Below are 18,205 nucleotides of genomic sequence, written 5' to 3'. Positions count from 1 at the left end.
ACATGCATACTATGGTTCCATTCAACTCCTAGAACATAAATGCACAATACTTAAATAAATATTGAATAAATTAAAATAAGGTTATGCTCCGGGGCTTCCCTTGCAGGTCAGCGGGGTTAACTAGGTCTCCGGGGGCGTGCTCAACGGCGTCCTCCTGCTGCGCTCCTGCTCGTGGCTCCTGGACCGGCTCAGCAACTAGCTCGTGGACAGCGTCGGTCGTGGCGTCTACACGAATAAAATATGTCATGCAACCGTTAGGACACAGAGCAATGCATACGTGCTTACGATGCGAAAACCAAAACTCAAACATTTAGCCTGAAGTGTTTTCTTTCAAAAACAACTACTGACTTTGCTTAGAGCAGCAAGGATTAAAACCGGAGTTTATTTTGTTAAGGTACACATGCATGGAATTAATCAATTACCAAAAGGATAAAGGAAATAAAATGAAGCTAGGAACTAATTAAAGATCAAAACTTAACACGCCACAGAGATCTATTAGCTAAACTTTGATAACAAGAAAAGCTGCTGAAACGAGGTGCGTAACTAAAATATTAACACTTGCAGACGAAGAAAAGCATTTCTTTTAGCCCTAGAAAAGGAAAACAAGCAATAATAGCTCCACAAACGTGCTCAAAGGTTATGCACCTGAAACTTTTTCAGTGAACCACACATACCAAGAGTAAGCTACTGCAAATTTTTCATACTTTTTAGAGCCATGGAACTACCTACAATAATTAAACTAGGTTTAAAGCAAACTGAATTTTCACCACAGCAAAAGTGACAAAACACAGGCACAAGTATTTTTCCTCAGAAGCTTGTGATTTTAGAAACCTAACAAAATTTGTTTGGCATTTTTCACATTTTTCTGTAATTTTCTACGCAATTATGAACTTTCAGCCGAAATAAAGAATAAAACTGAAACATAAAAGGTAAAAGGGGGGGCTGACAGCCGGGCCCCACAAGTCAGGGAGCCAGGCCCGCCCCCTCCCCTGCTTTTGCCCGCACGCGAGCGCCAGGGCGCCGGTCGGCGCGGCCGCGGCGGCGGCGCAGCCGCCAGCCCGCAGCTCGCCGGCGGCGGGGGCCAGCCCGGCCGCGGCCAGGGCATCCCGGCGGCGGGGCCGGCGCCGGGCGGAGCAAGGGCGGCGCAGGGGGGCTAGAGCGGCGGCTCGCGGCGGCGCAAGCGGGCAGGAGCGGCGGCGCGTGGATGGCGGCGGTGTTCCGGTCCGGTCGGCGGCGGTCGGCGGCGGAGGCGGGCGGCGTGAGCCTCAGGGAGGCCAAGAGGCCTAGGGGCGCGCGGTAGGGGCGAGCGGCGGCGCGCAGGGAAGTCCGGCGGCGTGCGCGCAGAGGCGGCGGCGCGTTCCGCGGCGGCGCGGCGGCCAACGGCGGCGGCGCAGCATGGATTCGGTTGGGGAAAAAGTCGAGAAGCTCGAGCAGGCCGCGGGAAGCTCACCGGGGATCGATTTTGGGCGGAGGATGGCCGGAAGGTGGTCGTCGACGAGAGGGGCGAAGCTCGGGGCGGAGCTTCACGGAGGTCGACGATGGCGAGCGGCGGTCTGAGCTCGATTTCGGCCGGGGTAGTGCACGGTCGCGTTCGTGGAGGGATGGACGAGCTTCGGGGCGAGGTTGCGCAACTCGGGGCGCGATGAATCGTGGCGGGGAGGCGAGCAGTGGCCGGAGCGACGAGCGACGGCGACTCTGCTCGACCTAGCTCCGCTCGAGCTCGAGGATGGGGATGGAAGGGGAGAACGGGACGAGGCAGGAAGGTTCGAGGGCGTCCGCGAGGTGAAGAGCGGCGCTCACACGCGATGGCCGACGCGTGGAAGCTCGCCGCCGGCCACAGTCGCCGGTATGGCGTCGGGCGTCACAGTGACGAACACAGTGGAGACACTGTTTCTTCGTTAAATGATTTTTGCCCGAGTTTGACCAGTTAAAACTCAATTTTTCATATGGGAACATGAAATTTGGCCAAAATAAAAGTTGTAGAGGAAAAGAAGATCTACAACTTTCGTTTTGGGCGAAAGTTGATTTGGAGCTCAGATCAAGGACAAAAACGAGATCGAACACAGCTAAGTAGATGTTTACTAAGCAAACACGATTAGCGTTAACGACGAATTTGAGTCCACGATTAGCGAGTTAACTCGTGATTAGCGAGACGATTAACACAGGGGTGTTACAGTTTACCTCACAACCTCCATTGCAGCTATATCTTCTGGGTTCCCATTCTTACATTTGTACCAGTGGTGCCCAAAGTCATGGCATATTGGACATTTCTTTCTCTTCTTGCTGGTACTACCTCCCTCCAAAGCTGACTTCATCCTATTCTTTCTCCTTCCTCCAGCAGTTGACTTGAGCAATGGAGGATGCATGAAGAAGCCATGTGCGCCTTTGGGCCACATGGACTTGTCTGGAATACTAGGGATAGAACCTTCATACGCAACTCTGAATTTCTCAACTGAGTAATACTCATCGACATAGTTTTCTAAGTGAGCCCCAGGAATTGATGTGATGTAGGCAATGGCATGTTTGCATGGTATTCCTGACCCTAGCCAAACTCTGCAGGTGCATGTCCTCTCAACTAAGTTGACTACAAATCTGTATGCAGTGGCCTCACGCTCCTTAGCACAAATTTCAGCAATGCCATCAGGTGAGCTTGTAATCACTTCAATGTCAAGGTTGTAGCTGTCGTCCCTCAACTTGGTGAAGTCAGCATCTACGACTTTGTCCAAACAGTACCATCTACCACGACTTTTGGAATCAACAATCCGAATTTCTAGATTGAACTGACTATTTTCGTCCATCCTACAGATGAATAAAAGAGCCGAACATTACAATTCTGCAGTACATTCAAGTAAATGAAACAATCTAGAATGCCATCTAAAATTAATTACAAGAAGAACATCCTAACAATTTTTTGTTTCTACGTTCATTTGGAACACATCTTAGTCTAGTACCACAGAAATTACTGCTCCCGCATCAAGAACAAAATCAATGCTTAGAGAATAAATTAGATGTGTACATACCTCAAAGAAGCAGAGCAGCTCGCACGGCGGCCCCACACACGCACTACGCGCCCGCGCGGCGCTGCGTGCCTGCCCGCCTGCCTGGCGTGCGGGGCGAGGAGCCCGCCCGCCCGGGGAGCGCAGATCTGGGGCGGCGGCGGCTGTGGGCAGCGCCGGCGGCGGCCGCCTAGGGTTCGTCGATAGAGAAGGGAGTGGCAGAGGGATTTCAACGGACACGAATGGGAGGTGGCCGGCTCGGTCCGGTTACGAGCTGGGCATTTTACTCAAAGGGGGCACAATGGACATTTCGCCTGCTGAGGCCCACTTGTCAGAGCTCTTGTACCGTTATCTTTTAACGGAACATGGATAGAAGTGTACAGAGATAAAAAGAATTTGGTGGCAGGACATAGAGGCAACACCAAATATTTTAGGGGTATATGGGTCAAGTGAAATTTACATAAGGGCATACCGGTAAAAGTCTCCAAAAATAAACCAACTCCAGATAAGAAGTTGCATCTGGAGCCCTTTCCGGATCCCACTCGGGAGCTGGAGCCAGAAAACGGGGCTCCAAACGGCTCCGCGAGCAGACCCCATACACCTCTCACTTTGCCCCCCTCTTCTCTGCAGGCTCTGCTGTGGGAGCTCGGCCTTGGCCCCTCGTCTCTGACGAACAGCACACGGCGAGCGGCGGAAGGGAAATACTAGAGATATGTGTTTATAAACAACGAAAATGCTATGAATAGGACGATCGACCAATCGGACGCTCCGCTCCTGCCGTCTGCTCTCCCAAGCTACGCTCGTATGCTCCGTCTCCCTCCCTCCGGGCCTGCGTGCTCCAGCTAGCGCACCCCTCCTGTCGGCTGCACCCACGGCTTGACAGTTGACAGCCTCCGCCCAGACCGTCCAGCCGCGGTGAGCCCCGCACGGGTAGCGACGCGCGGTGGCGAGGTGTCGCGGTGGCGCCAGGAGGAGTGGCGATGGGTGAGGTCGACGGCAGCGAGCTCCATGTTGCAGCAGCCGGCGGCGACCATGGCACAGGCATGGCATGGAGTGCAGAGGTGGAAGATGAGGTGAAGCTTGATGGCGCCTATGTAGGTTTGAAGTGTTTCAGATGTTTCAGACGAACGCTGCAAGTGTTTTGTCTGGATGTTGTATTTTTAATGAGAGATTTGAATGTACCATGTAACATGAAATAGATGTTGCGGCGTCTTTTTTTCTCATCATCAACGGATGGCTAACAACAATTTTTCATTATGATTTGATGTCGCGAGTGCTAATTTTCAGACAATGTTACGGCGGGATTGTTTTCTCTTGTCAAACCGTCCCATGCCCGTGCCGGATCGGATGTCCGGGTGCTGGGATCTCCCTATAAACAACCATGACAACATCAAAACTCTCGAGGCCTGGAAGGTACAAAATACTTGTAAAATGTTAACTTAAAGGAGGAGTATACTTGTAACATCAAACCACGTTAGCGTGATGGCCTTTTAGTTGCTTAAATGATCGCATTCCCTATAAATAGATGTCTTTAACATTTTTCTTGGTGCTTATAAATACTGCCACGCTAAAAAAAACTAATCTGCCTCTCGTGGGAAACAAGACTAGAAGCTTCACTTTGTTGCTGCATTGAAATTGTCTTACCGAAAACTGGGCCTAATTCACCTGATAGCGGCTGATTGTAATCCCTATATCAGGTGCAATCCTATTTCTTTGTGCAAATCATACAAACTTCAATCTGGGCCACCGGATTAATATTCAAGGGGTATATGGGGGGATTGAATAATTTTACAATTAACTGTTCGTCTCTAAACATATTTTTTGCTAATTCCCTTTTCACTCTTCCTGTGCACCCTCTTGAATATTGATTTTGGGGGTTCAGATTGAAATTTGAACGGTTTGTACGAAAAGATTGGTTTGCAACTGATATTCCCACTAGTTAAAATAGATCTCACTTGTTTAAAAAAGACTGGGTCTAATTTCGAGAGAACAACATGGGCCTAAATTTCTTTCCACAAAACGGCCCATTTTCTCGAGTATCATGCCTCAGCTGGGCCAAGCCCACATAATGGTCCAGCTTCGTGCTTGGAGCGCTTTTGCCGGGTTGCCTAGCCAGTAGCGGCGGTTTTTTTATTTTTTTATTTTTTATTTTCGTTTTTTTAAAAAAAATATATTTTCGATTTGAAAATTTACAGGAACGTACCCCGGCCGCCCAACTGCCGGGCGGCTGGGACCTGGCCGCCCGGCAGCGGGGCGGCAGGGGCTTTGTGCAAAAGTTTTTGCTCAAATAATTGCACGTAGGTCCCTGGGGGCCGGTCGCCCAGCAGAGGGGCGCCCGGCCCCCCTGGCCACCCGGCAGCTAGGCGGCCGCCCGGCTGTTGGCGACTGGCTCTCCCACCCTTATATAAGGGTTGGCTGGTCCCCCCACTCCTCATTTGCATCACTAAAATTCCAGAAACCAAGAAAAAAGAGAGAGGGAGGGAGAGAGGCGAAGGCCTGCCGGATTTTCGAGCCGGCGACTGCAGGTAACCAAAATTCTTCTATGCTTTACAAATAGCATGATTGTGTGTCCAGATATGTCGAGCAATTATTTTTGTTGAAACAGTAGATTACCAATCAATTTAATATCATGATTGTGTGTCCAGATATGTCGAGCAAGCTTCGTTTTCAAGTTTATTATGGTGACGAATATATTTCTCATGATGCGTATGGAATAGATCTATCAGTTTTTGAACGAAGAGAGTGCGGAATAGATAAACCCTTAGAGAGGAGTTTTGGTTTCATACGCAAATGGCTTCACGAGATATTCAATGTGAATCTAAAGACTCATTTACTAACCGTTCAGACTGTGACAAATTGGAAAACTGAAGGGGATTTCTGGGAGTTGATGCTTATAGCAAACACCGAAGAATGGCGTACTTACATGCAAGCAGCTCTTGACCGCGGGTGACCTCTTGCAATGCTAATTCAGATTCACCAGAAGACAGCCCATTTCGGTGAAGGGTCAACAAGTACATCATCTCATATGAACCAAGTAGTGGAACAAGAAAATGAAGATCAGAACATGCATGTCACAGAAGCTAAACCGCAAGGTATAGCTGATCAGGTAGGAGTAAAAAAGATCAGAATGTGCATATCATTCAACCTGAGCCGCAAGGTTTAGCCAATGAGGGGGAGCGGATACCTGGAATAGTGGAAACTGTACAGAATGAAGACCAAGAGGCTCGAATGATGGAAGAATGTGGAGACTCATCAGACGATGATGACTACCTGTTGCTAGGTGAATGGCGAGGCAAGGGTTTTGGAAATCCAGTGATACATGATATTAGGAGTAATGAGTACGAATACAGAGAGAATGAGATTGTGCAGGGGGCAAAGTATTCTAGCATTGAAGCTGTGAAATATGTTGTGAAGCTTTGGGCTATATCGTTGAGGAAGGAATTCAGAGTTGTGAAGTTTAACAGCAAAGAATATGAGGTGAAGTGTGTCAATGGCGATTATACATGGCGAGTACATGCCTACAAGGGCAAGTACAAGACACACTGGGAGTGTTCAATTGTTACACCACACACATGTAGATTAACTGTTGTTGCTCAAACTCACCGTAACATCACATCCACTTTCGTTGCCAAGAAAATGTATGGGGTGATTCTGGACAAAATTGATCATGAGCCAAAATTAATAATTAGGGACATCGACGATCGTTTTCAATAAAAAATCAGTTATGCAAAGGCTTGGCGGGCAAAACAAAAGGTGTTTGAGATGAGATTTGGCACATATGAGGCATCATATAATAACATGCCTCACATGCTGTCAGCAATTGTGCAGAGAAATCCTAAAAGCGCGGCTGATACCTACATTGTACCGAGTTTAGATGGGGGGACCTGTGTGTTCTGCTTCGTGATTTCTTCTTTCTTGGTGCATGTGTGAGGGCATTTATGTATTGTTTTCCTGTTCTATTTATTGACGGCACATTCTTAACAGAAAGATATAAGGGGACAATACTGACAGCGATTGGAGTTGATTGCAACAAGCAGGTGGTTCCCATCACCTTTGCTTTTGTTGAGAATGAGAACACAGAGAGCTGGTACTGGTTCCTTGAACGTGTGAAGATTCGTGTTGTTGTTGGAAGGCCTGATATTTGCCTCATTAGTGACAGACATGCTGGTCTTCTAGCAGCAATAAGGCAACTACATGAAGAAAGTCGAGGACAGCCTCCTTTATGGCCAGATGTTGTGAGTAGGTGGTGCATAAGGCATATAGGTGCAAACTTTTATAACAACTTCAAGAATAAGGAACTTATGAATTTGTTCAAGAGATTGTGCACTCAGAATCAGCAGCGGAAATTTGATGCATTGTGGCAGGTGCTAGATAACATGTGCGCCGAGCTGCTAAAGGAACATGTCTCAACCTCCAGCTGGAGACGTTCCGGCGGCGGACCTTTCACACAGTGGATTAAGGATGCACCTAAGGAGAAGTGGTCAATTCTATACGACACTGGTGGTCGTCGATATGGGATCGAGACAACCAACCACGCAGAGTGTTACAATATGGTAATGCGTCATGTTCGTGGATTTCCTCTTGTTGGCATAGTTGAATTCATCATGTACGGATGCACAAGGTACTTCAGAGAACGGTACCAGGCAGCTGCTGTCTTACTTAATGATTCAGGTGTGATTTTTTTAATATGGTCACTAACTATATGAAAGAAAAGATTGAAAAGACTCAATATCACAGAGTGGTCTCCATGGGCACAAAGGATCAAAGGTTTGAGGTTTCATGCAAGTGCATGACAGGGCAGGGTGTCCGCAGACAAAGAGTCGTTCAGAATTGCTTGATAACGCCGGAAGGCAAGGTTTTTTACAGATGCAAGAAGCCACAGCTTCTTCACTTACCATGTTCCCATGTCATTGCGGTATGTTCAGAATCTGGGTTGGATCCTGGGGTTTTTGTTTCACAATATTACAGAAAAGAAACCGCTGTGCACACTTGGGCCATGAGATATATGGCATAGGCAGTCTGTGATCATTCACTACACCAAATATCTCACCAATGTACATTCTCAATCCAGATGCTAGGAGAGGGGTAGGTTGACGGCAAACACTTTGTATCCGTAACGAAATAGATGAGTCTGAGGCAGGAAAGAAGAAAAAAAGATGCAACCTGTGTGGAGCAGATCGTCCCACTTAGAAGAAGTGCCCTAAAATGCAAGAAGATAATACTGGTGCTGAGGTTGGACCTTCTGGAAATCCCACCGATGGATTGCCTCCGGATTTTGGAGCCCGTCGCGTCTAGATTTCGTTATGTGTGCATATGTATTTGAACCAGATGTATGGATATGTATTCCGACCTATATGTGATAGTTACATTTCGTTATGTATGGATATGTATTTGCACCAGATTGTAACATGTAATATTACGAAGGTATTTGTGTAGTAAGATTTCTTGGTTGTAGTTCTAAATATGTAGGTTGGTTCAATTATATTGCTCACTGAATGTAGTGTACTGAAAATAGTAGGGTAGTTACGAATCATAAATTTTCGGTTTGCAATACAGTTGTATTAACAATGCTACGATTACAAAGCAGAGGCCTAAGGCGTTCGTACTACTAGATACTTGAACAATGAAAAGCATGGCATGTGCAACAGATAACCTCGTGTTGTGAGTAAACCTAACATGCCTTAGGAAATGTAAAATGCCGGGATTACATGGTGGTGCTTTACTGAGTGCACCGGGGATATTTTCCCTTCCTAATAGCTTCAGACCCTGCTTTCTTAGCACGGAGGGCCCTCTCTCGCTTCCTCTCCCTATCAGCTTCACGTTCCTCTGCCTTCTGACGTTCCACTTCTGCAATCCTCTTCTGAATCTCTTCCTGGTTTTTCTTGCGCTTCTCCTCCATCTGTTCTTCATGCAGCATTCGTTGCCACCTTTGTGAAGCCCACCTTACTTGACGCTCCACGTGGTCCTTTATCCTGCTGAGATTGCTCGGTGTCTAACCACTGCATGAAATGACATAGAGGCGGTGGAGTCTTTCCCTAAATCATGTTAGAAGTCATTACTAGATCTGAAACTGACAAACTCTGATAGTGTTTTGTAGTACCTTTGCTCGGTCCTTACCGTAATGCTTGGTCGGGTCGTACTCGTAATTCTCGCACATGAAAAATCTCTTGCTAAAATCGTCCCCCAAAACCCTTGATTTCATTAGTTTGCACAAGGATCCACAAAAATACATAGGCACCTGGACTCCTTGTGGACTGTTTCCGTCACCTTATTCCATGGGAATGTAGGTGGATCCCGATGATGCCATGGTGTTGAGCCCTGGCAATCACAAGTGAGCAATCAGATTGCTAATATACTATATCAACTGCTAATCATTATCAGTAACTACACCTAAATGTACCACTAATCACTCCTAATAATAATTAAACTGATTGCTAAACTATTTTCTAACATTTTCTAAAAAATTCTAACATTTTCTAAAATTTTCTAACATTTTCTAAATTTTTAATATTATCTTTCCAATTTTTAAGACTTTTTAATACTTCTCTAACAATTTTCTAGTACTTTCTAATACTTAATCTAACACTAAATGCACTTGTATCAACGCTAATCATTACAAGTAACTGCACCTAAATGTACCACTAATCACTCCTAACAATAATTAAATTGATTGCTAATCTACTATTTCAACAAAAATAATTACAACATAATCTATTTGTAAAGCGTAGAAGAATTTTGGTTACCTGCAGTCGCCGGCTCGAAAATCCGGCAGGACTTCGCCGCTCTCCCTCTCTCCCTCTTTTTTCTGGATTTCTGGAATTTTAGTGATGTAAATGAGGGGCGGGGAACCAGCCAACCCTTATATAAGGGTGGGACAGCCGGTCGCCCAGTAGCCGGGCGGCCAGGGCCGGTCGCCCCGCTACCGGGCGACCGGCCCCCAAGAACCTGCGCGCAATTATTTGAGCAAAAGTTTTTGCACAAAAACTCATGCCGCTCTGCTGCCGGGTACATTCCCGGGTACATTCTGTAAATTTTCAAATCAAAAATATATTTTTTAAAAAACGAAAATAAAATAATAAAATAATAAAAAAAACCGCGCCAGTAGCGTGGGTTCCAGAGGAAGCCGAAGCCGGAAAGCCCCTTTCCACCGCCGCGAGGCGTAGGGTTTAGGGAGGAATGGCTGGAGGAGGGGGAGGAGGCTGGCGCGGCGATTCCTCGCCGGCGATCAAGCCCATAAGCAAGGCCGTGGTGCACCGCATCTGCTCCGGCCAGGTCATCTTCAACCTCTCCTCCGCCGTGAAGGAGCTCGTCGAGAACAGCCTCGACGCCGGCGCCACGTCCGTCGAGGTCAGCCTCAAGGCCTACGGCGAGGAGTGGTTCAAGGTCGCCGACAACGGCTTCGGCATCTCGCCCGCCAACTTCCAGGTGAGGCAGCTGTCCCCAATGGAAGAATCCATCACTTTTCCCCCATTTCCCTGTGGTTCGACATTGCCATTGATTACCCGCCGCTAACCATGTCGCTGGCAATTTTTTAGGCGCTTGCACTTAAGCACCACACTTCCAAGATATCGGATTTCTCCGACCTTGGATCCGTGGTCACATTCGGATTCCGGGGTGAAGCGCTGAGCTCGCTCTGCGCGCTGGGGAAACTGACGGTTGAGACGAGGACCAAGGATGAGCCCGTCGGGACGCATTTGGAGTTTGAGCACTCCGGCGTGGTGGCCAACCAGACGAAAATCGCACGGCAGGTTGGAACCACGGTGACAGTCGAGAAGTTGTTCTCCACCTTGCCGGTCCGGAGCAAGGAGTTTAGCAGGAACATTCGGAAAGAGTATGGGAAAGTGATCTCCCTGTTGAATGTAAGTTTTTTCTGTTTCAGTTTTCTAAGATTACTTTGCATGTTTTGTGCGTGTCTGTCAAATTTTGTTGGTAAATGTTCCCCTATAACAATTTTTTTTGTCACACATCTCCATTTATTTCCTTATTGGAGTAGGCATGTCCTGTTTAGATGATTCTTAAGTTTTGTTGTCTGATTGTCTATTTACCTGCTGTTACTAATTGTTGAATCTTGCCTGGTCTAGGCTTACGCCTTGATTGCCAAAGGGGTCAGATTGCTTTGCACTAATACCGTCGGAAAAAATTCTAAAATGGTGGTGCTTAGGACTCAAGGAAGCAGTTCAATGAAAGACAATATCATTACCATATTTGGTCTGAACACTTTCAAGTGTCTTGAGCCCTTTAGTGTTACCATCTCAGATGGCTGCCAAGTAGAAGGCTATCTCTCAAAACCTGGACCTGGTACCGGTCGCAATTCAGGAGATAGACAATTCTTCTATGTCAATGGCAGACCTATCGATATGCCAAAGATCACTAAACTTGTCAATGAGCTATACAGAAGCTCAAATGCAAAGCAATATCCTGTGGCTATCCTGGATTTCCGTATTCCAACTACATCCTATGATGTGAATGTAGCACCTGACAAGAGAAAAATTTTCTTCTCCTCTGAGAGTATGATTCTGCGATCATTACGGGAAGCTGTTGAAAATATGTACTCCCCTCAACAATGCAGTTTCTTGATCAATCATGTTGAAGAACCTGAAAAGGAAGAGGATACTACTGATGGCCATAATGAAGACACAAATTTGATAGCAGCAGACAATGTTTCATCTCCTGACAATAGTGATGACAATGAAGAAACAGACATTGAGGATCAGATTTCACCAGAGAACCAGAAAGAGCCTTCTTCAGCGACAAAGGTAGCAATTGAAGCCACATCTAGAGATTTGAGCCCCCTGTCTAGAGGCACAGCTGCCCAGGCTGATAGATCTGTTTGGCTTCCATCCTTCTCATATGAACAACCAAAAAGATTGCCTAAAGAAGGAAAAGATTATGCATCAGGAACAAATCATTTTAGAACTGGTCTTGCTGCAAAATCTACCCAATCACCTACTGTTCAATCTTCTATTATGAACTTTGTATCACTAAACAAGCGCAAGCATGAAGATGATTGCAATCTTATTTCGGAAGCTCCAGTGCTGAGGAGAGGGACATGCATAGAACAAGTGAGGGAAACAAGTTTAGAAGCCAACTTTGTATCACCAAACAAGCAGAACAACATAGATGATTGCAGTCTTATTTCTGAAGCTCCGGTGCTGAGAAGAGGTACTTGCTTAGAACAGGTGAGGAGAACAAGTTTAGAAGGAAACTTTGCTTCATCAAATAAGCAGAAGCACGAAGATAAATGCAGTATTATCTCTGAAACTCCAGTGTTGAGAAGAAAAGCATGCTCAGAACAAGTGGGGAGAACAGTAGAAGCAAATTCACCAGCTGCATTGAGATCATGCACATCTAATATTTCTGAGTTCAATTTGCCTCTGGAAACAAACTCTTTAAAACATCATTCTCCACAATCATTTGTATCTGTGAGGGCAGATGTTTCACCACAGCATTCAAAACCGCCTAATACTGTGACCCATGGTGCACAAGTATCAAGTCCATGTGATGTTCACACTACAGAACCTGATGTGGTAGGCAAACTGTTTACAGTCAGATATGCAGCCCTTTACATTATATTCTGGAGGAGATTGTGCTACTGCCAATACCTTACTTCTTTTTGTCGATGTTCTTATCCTGCTTGCTCACTTGTTATTCTTGACACTCTTGTTAAATGCTTTGCCTGCTGTTCTTAAATTACAGGTCACGATGAATTTCTATTTCTTGATTTTTATTGTTCTAATTTGTTGAATTAATAAGGCATCATCAATCTACTTTTGGCATTTTGCCATTGCCTTTTAAGTTTATAAAAGTAACATGCATGATGCATCACTTCTGGAATAGTTTATTTGGTTACATGTGGTTCTGTATGAGCCTAACTCAAACCGAAATACTTGTTGCGATCACTTCATAGGATTTACTGCTGAATCCTTGCAGGATGTGCAGCATGATCGATGCCTTCCAATTTCTGGTGCTCCCAATAAATATTCAGAAGTTGAACATCAGAATACAATGAGCGATAGTCCTTCGCTTGATGCTCATGATTATGATGCAGGCGATGCAGTATGTTCTGCATCTGTACAATATCCCAGTATGCAATTTACTGTTGCTGAGCTTAGGAGAAGAAGAAAGAATGGTTTTAGGATATCACATGCAAATAAAGCAAATAGTCTTGAGAAAGCTACAAGGTAACATTTTTGCTGTCATCACTCATCACAAACAACTTACATCAGTATCAGGATTTCCACTACTGTTTCGTGAATGAATAGTTTCATTTTCTTTGTGTAGGTGCTATAAAGCCGCAACACTGGATATTTATGTACCCTCAGGTGACGAGGCAAAATCTAATTCATTAGCTGCAGCCACCAATGAATTGGACAGGCTTTTCAGTAAAGATGATTTTGGAGAAATGGAGGTGCTTGGCATAATTTTATATTATAAGATTACTGCTCCTTTTGGAGTTTTGGTTAAGTCCATGTGAAATTATACCATCAATATGTGCTGGACATCATGGATAAGGAAGCGCTTTCCACTATCTCAATGATCCCCTTTTTTTCTTAATTTCAAACTTTGGACAATCTGATACTCATTTCGTGTTTTGGGTGAGAAGTGTTGCCAAATCCTGGAAAGTAGCTTGCAAGAAAACGAGAAAATGAATAAATAGAACTTGACCTCTTTGTTTATTTGCTTGATGCATATTTATTTTTTCAATGTAGGTGACTGAATGAACTATTGCAGTATGCAGTTGTTTTCAAGAACTAACTGTTTTATCTTTAGGTTGTTGGGCAATTTAATCTTGGTTTTATCATTGGAAAGCTTAACCAGGATCTGTTTATTGTAGATCAGGTACCTTACATACTTTTTGCTGTAATTCTGTGATACCATCATAAACCCCTTGATATGTGAGTTGCAACTTGCAAGGCACATTGTGTATAGCAATTGAAGTTTTATTTTTTTATTAGCATGCTGCTGATGAGAAGTACAACTTTGAGGGCCTATCACAATCGACAACTTTGAACATACAGCCTCTTCTCCAGTGAGTAAGCGAACCCATCTTTTTCATCTGCTATTTCTATACATTGCACTCAGCAACTCGCTCAGTAACTCTATGATGTTTGAATGTTTCCATTTACGGCTCCATAATTGATAGCATCATGTTTATCTGTACTATTTTCCATATGCATCATTTCCGTTGGGTATTTGTGATTATGTTCAAACGCAGGCCACTGAGGCTTGATCTATCACCAGAGGAAGAAGTAGTTGTTTCTATGAACATGAGCACTATCAGGTATTCATTGTCTTCCATTCAATTCTAGGACAAACAACTTGATGATGAATATTAATTTTTAATGTAGTAATATTCAGTTGCTTAATCAACATTTGCTTGCTCAAACAGCATGTGCATTTAACTATTTTGCAGTTTGTCGTGGAACATATGCCCATATTCACAGCTTGTGTTATCTATATATAATTTGTTGTCTATACTTATTTTAGTGTTCTCTGTTTGTTGACAAAACAAATACACTCTGTTCTCATTCCTCTTGCAAATATTAGTCTGTAAGTCGTATAAAAAAGAAACTAGACCAACCTTGGGGAACTAGGTGGCTTTTATAGTCTAAGTCATATAATAACTCATTTAACAATTCCTTGTGTTTTTTCTTTCCAAAAAGTTTACTGTCTCTATTTAATGTTAAAAGTATCAATTCATGCCTGATAAAATTGCAGCTGTGCCAACCTGGTCTTGGGGTTTCTCAATTGATAACCTTATTTCCACTTAATACATGCCATCTCGAATGATGCAAGTTCTTTGCCTCTCTGGCACCAATTGATGGAACAAGCCATGATGAAAGCTGTTACTGATACTGAGCAATTTCTTGTTCCCTCACCTGTTTTCTTCCATTTTCTCAACTTTCAGAAAAAATGGTTTGTCTTGGAAGAAGATTTGCATGCTTCTCCTGGTAACCATTATCTTTTGAAGGCTGTGCCTTTCAGCAAAAATATTACATTTGGTGTTCAAGGTATTATTTTTCTCATATGTCGGAAATTTTGTTTCTGTGCATGTCAAACATGGCCTTATTCTAATGCCCCCTGTTTAGATGTAAAGGAGTTGATCTCCATGCTTGCTGATAGTCAAGGAGATTGTTCAATAATCAGTAGCTACAAGCTCGATAAAAGTGATTCTGTTTGCCCATCGAGGGTTCGTGCTATGTTGGCTTCGAGGGCTTGCCGAATGTCTACTATGATCGGCGATCCACTAACAAAAGTCGAGATGAGAAAGGTAATTACAAAATAAGTTAGCTTCTGATCAAACTTCTGTGGTCCTTGAATGTCGTTTCTATCTTTTCAGAAGTATATTTAATGTGTATGTGTTCACCTTGTAGTGTCACTGCTCATTGAAAGATGAGCATCCCAGTAACATGCCCTTTTTCTTTTGCACTTCAGATACTTAAAAACCTAACAGGATTAAGGTCCCCTTGGAATTGTCCACATGGGAGGCCAACAATGCGTCACCTGGCTGATCTGCATGCTATAAGAAACAAAGGTAAGAGCTCAATCAAGCAATTACCTCTGCCCTTCTTTAGTTACGTGGCTATCACATTTTTTGCATTTGAAATTTTCCTAGATCCACTTTGGTGCCAATTGACTATGTGCACATATGTCCTTTGCTTATGTTCCAAAAATTCTGAACCAGGTGGTCATCAAAACAAATAACTGCAACTACTCATACAGTCATACATATTAAGATTTTAACAAAAGCGGAACACTTCTGTTTTACAAAAACAAAGTTAAAGGAGGACATAAGCACATTAAGTAAAAAAAGAACTCTTGTTCGACTATAGCAAGATGCGTATCTCAATGATCTTTTATAACATTGATGGATCTTCACTGAGTAATCTTGTTGTTTGGTCTTCCATGTATTCTGGTTTGCTGCTTATATTCTTATAAAACAATCATTTGTTATTTGTCCTCTCTTAAATAAACATGCAAACATGCATTTTGGAGATATCAGATTGGTGTCTGTGTTGCAGGAAGTTGTGCTATCCACACGAAGTGTTTAGTTGCTTATCCAAAATAATCGTCTTATTTAGAACAATGTTTTTTTTGGGTACAAAGTAATGATGTGATACACACAATAATCCAATAAAAGAACACCCACATCAACCCTCGTAAAAATTGCAGAAGCAACTTTTAGTCACATACTTACAAATCTCCTTTCCATATTCCGAAGATTCTGCAGGAGTAGATGTGGCGTTGTGATGGCAGCCCAGCTGATTGGCGGAGGGGCTTGTGCTGTTCCATTTTCGCCAGTCTCAGCTCCCATGTGCCACTGGAAGAACGTTTCTATCTGGGGCTACTGTAAATTATGGCCTGCGCACATATGCGCCGCCTGTAAATTTTGACGCACTATGCAACTCCTCTGAGGACTGAGGTGTTTGGCTGGCTCCACTCAGCTCTAGGCTGGAGTTTGCAGTTGGAACCATGCCAAACAGGGCCTAAATCTCTGGCGCTGCTTATTTATTTTGTATCCAAGGATGTATGTACATATGGCGTTTTCTATCTGCAATGAGAGTTTGCGAACTCTGCGTCTGCGTATGTGCTTCATTCATGCATGCATCCTCGTCGATCAGGTCCAAGTTGTAGCACCACATGTATCATGTATCATATATGTGCTTCAGTGCTTGTGTATAGAAGGCATTGTAGCACCACATTTGTATGATGCAATTAAGTGCCCACTAGAAGTCTAGAACACACGCATAGCTAACCTCAAGTCCATAATTGTTGGTAACTATTTGATCAATCTGCGGTTAACATGATGATCGATTGTTTAGGATGAGATGACCAAAATGTCTTGTAAAGTAGCGTGAGATAATTTCCCAAAGATTTAGGAACACAAAATTGCACGCACGGCAGGCATTGTATCAAGACAGGCAATAATAGTAACCTGCTTTGCTCAATTCGATGGACCAGACCTGTCACAACTCACATTCCAAGCATAATCAGTTGATCACAGATTCAGATTCGATGAAAACATCAAAGGCATCTAGGATCTAGCAAGGCGATCGATCTAATGTCAGAAGAACTAGGCAGTATGTAGACTAGCGAGACCGCTGCGTATGTACGGCATGCTACTACTGAAGCTAGGTACTCCGTTTCAAATTTTAAGTCATTCCAACTTTCTTGGAGAGTCAAACTAATTTTATATTTAACCAAAATTCTAGAAAAGATTATAAAGATTTATAGCATTAAATAGATGTACGATGAAAGTATATTTAATGAATAATATAATGATACTTATTTGGTATCATAAATATTAATACTTAATTGCATATAAATTTGGTTGGGTGGTTGTTGCCGCACAGGTCTCATGAGCCGCGCCATCGCCCAGAAAGGCAGTCGCCGCGTGCAAGGTTTGCCGCCCCCAAAGCAGAGTTTAGCATCCGCGCGAGGCATGCACGTCGACCAACTGTTCGAATGTATCATCTAGATCTAGGTCTAAAATGATTAATTTGCATATTTGGATACCTAAACTCGCTAATTGGTTCAATCATGGTCCAAATCTCTTTATTTACTGTTGATTTGCCTACCATGACATTTACATGGCGTCCAAGCTATTTAATTGTTTTCCACCTCATAGTTCCTATCACTACGATCCGGTACAAGAACTAATGGAAAAACAAAAAAAAAAAGCTCACTATGATGTCCATGTCCCCTAGCATCCTTCCCATTTTTCTCTGTCAGCGGTCAGCTCAGGACAAGAAAAGTTGGTCAGCTCAGCAAGCTGATTGTTATTGATATTTGGATCTTGAGTGATAAACTTACAACTTTCGAGATTTACAACTTTCGAGATCTAGATGTGCAAATTTATAGTTTAGAGATCTATATGAACACTGACAATCCGATAAATTTAAGAACCGGAAGTGAAATTTAGTCTTTTATAATTTTATGGAAATCCTTTCAGAACAATTTACATATGATTCTCATAATTCAAGACTAATCATTCTAAAAAATATCCATGGCAAAACGATTCATAAAATTAATTAATAATAATATAGATCATCTAGCATTAGAATTTAGAATTAGTTAGGCACAAACAATTTGCAGACCGTCAGTCATAAAAGAACGGCATGTGCCTCTTGGGCCCTTGGCCGTGGGGACACAGATGCCACTCAATCTCTGCCGTCCGCGTAATCCTGCGGATCCCCTTGTTCCGCCTC

At 43.9% G+C, this 18,205-nt stretch overlaps 1 protein-coding gene across 5 annotated transcripts; it reads left to right on the top strand.

Annotated features, from left to right (window-relative positions):
• The first annotated feature begins 9,553 nt into the window (after positions 1-9,553).
• LOC120706954 (DNA mismatch repair protein PMS1-like) lies at positions 9,554-16,583 on the top strand. Of its 5 annotated transcripts, none has more exons than XR_005688584.1 (12): positions 9,554-10,421; positions 10,532-10,855; positions 11,078-12,523; positions 12,927-13,177; positions 13,278-13,404; positions 13,767-13,835; positions 13,952-14,025; positions 14,212-14,277; positions 14,905-15,007; positions 15,086-15,267; positions 15,432-15,531; positions 16,219-16,583. XR_005688584.1 is itself a non-coding variant. In XM_039991724.1 (12 exons), exons 1-12 carry the CDS (start codon positions 10,173-10,175, stop codon positions 16,245-16,247), a joined length of 3,021 nt encoding a protein of 1,006 aa, XP_039847658.1. In that variant the 5' UTR covers positions 10,105-10,172; the 3' UTR covers positions 16,248-16,583. The 5 variants fall into 5 exon arrangements, 1 of the variants encoding a protein (XP_039847658.1); XR_005688586.1 differs by having other exon boundaries at positions 10,105-10,421; positions 15,094-15,267; XR_005688591.1 differs by having other exon boundaries at positions 10,105-10,421; positions 16,228-16,583.
• Positions 16,584-18,205: the final 1,622 nt, after the last annotated feature.

The sequence above is a fragment of the Panicum virgatum genome, chromosome 1K, assembly GCF_016808335.1.
Source record: "Panicum virgatum strain AP13 chromosome 1K, P.virgatum_v5, whole genome shotgun sequence".
NCBI classification, from domain to species: domain Eukaryota; kingdom Viridiplantae; phylum Streptophyta; class Magnoliopsida; order Poales; family Poaceae; genus Panicum; species Panicum virgatum.
This window is presented reverse-complemented; position numbering and strand designations above follow the sequence as displayed.

Excerpts from the sequence above, each read along its gene's own strand:
- LOC120706954 (XM_039991724.1), top strand. The coding sequence starts at position 10,173 with ATGGCTGGAGGAGGGGGAGGAGGCTGGCGCGGCGATTCCTCGCCGGCG. Across the intron at positions 12,524-12,926 it reads ACACTACAGAACCTGATGTG|GATGTGCAGCATGATCGATG; the intron begins GTAGGCAAACTG and ends GAATCCTTGCAG. Across the intron at positions 13,178-13,277 it reads AGTCTTGAGAAAGCTACAAG|GTGCTATAAAGCCGCAACAC; the intron begins GTAACATTTTTG and ends TTCTTTGTGTAG.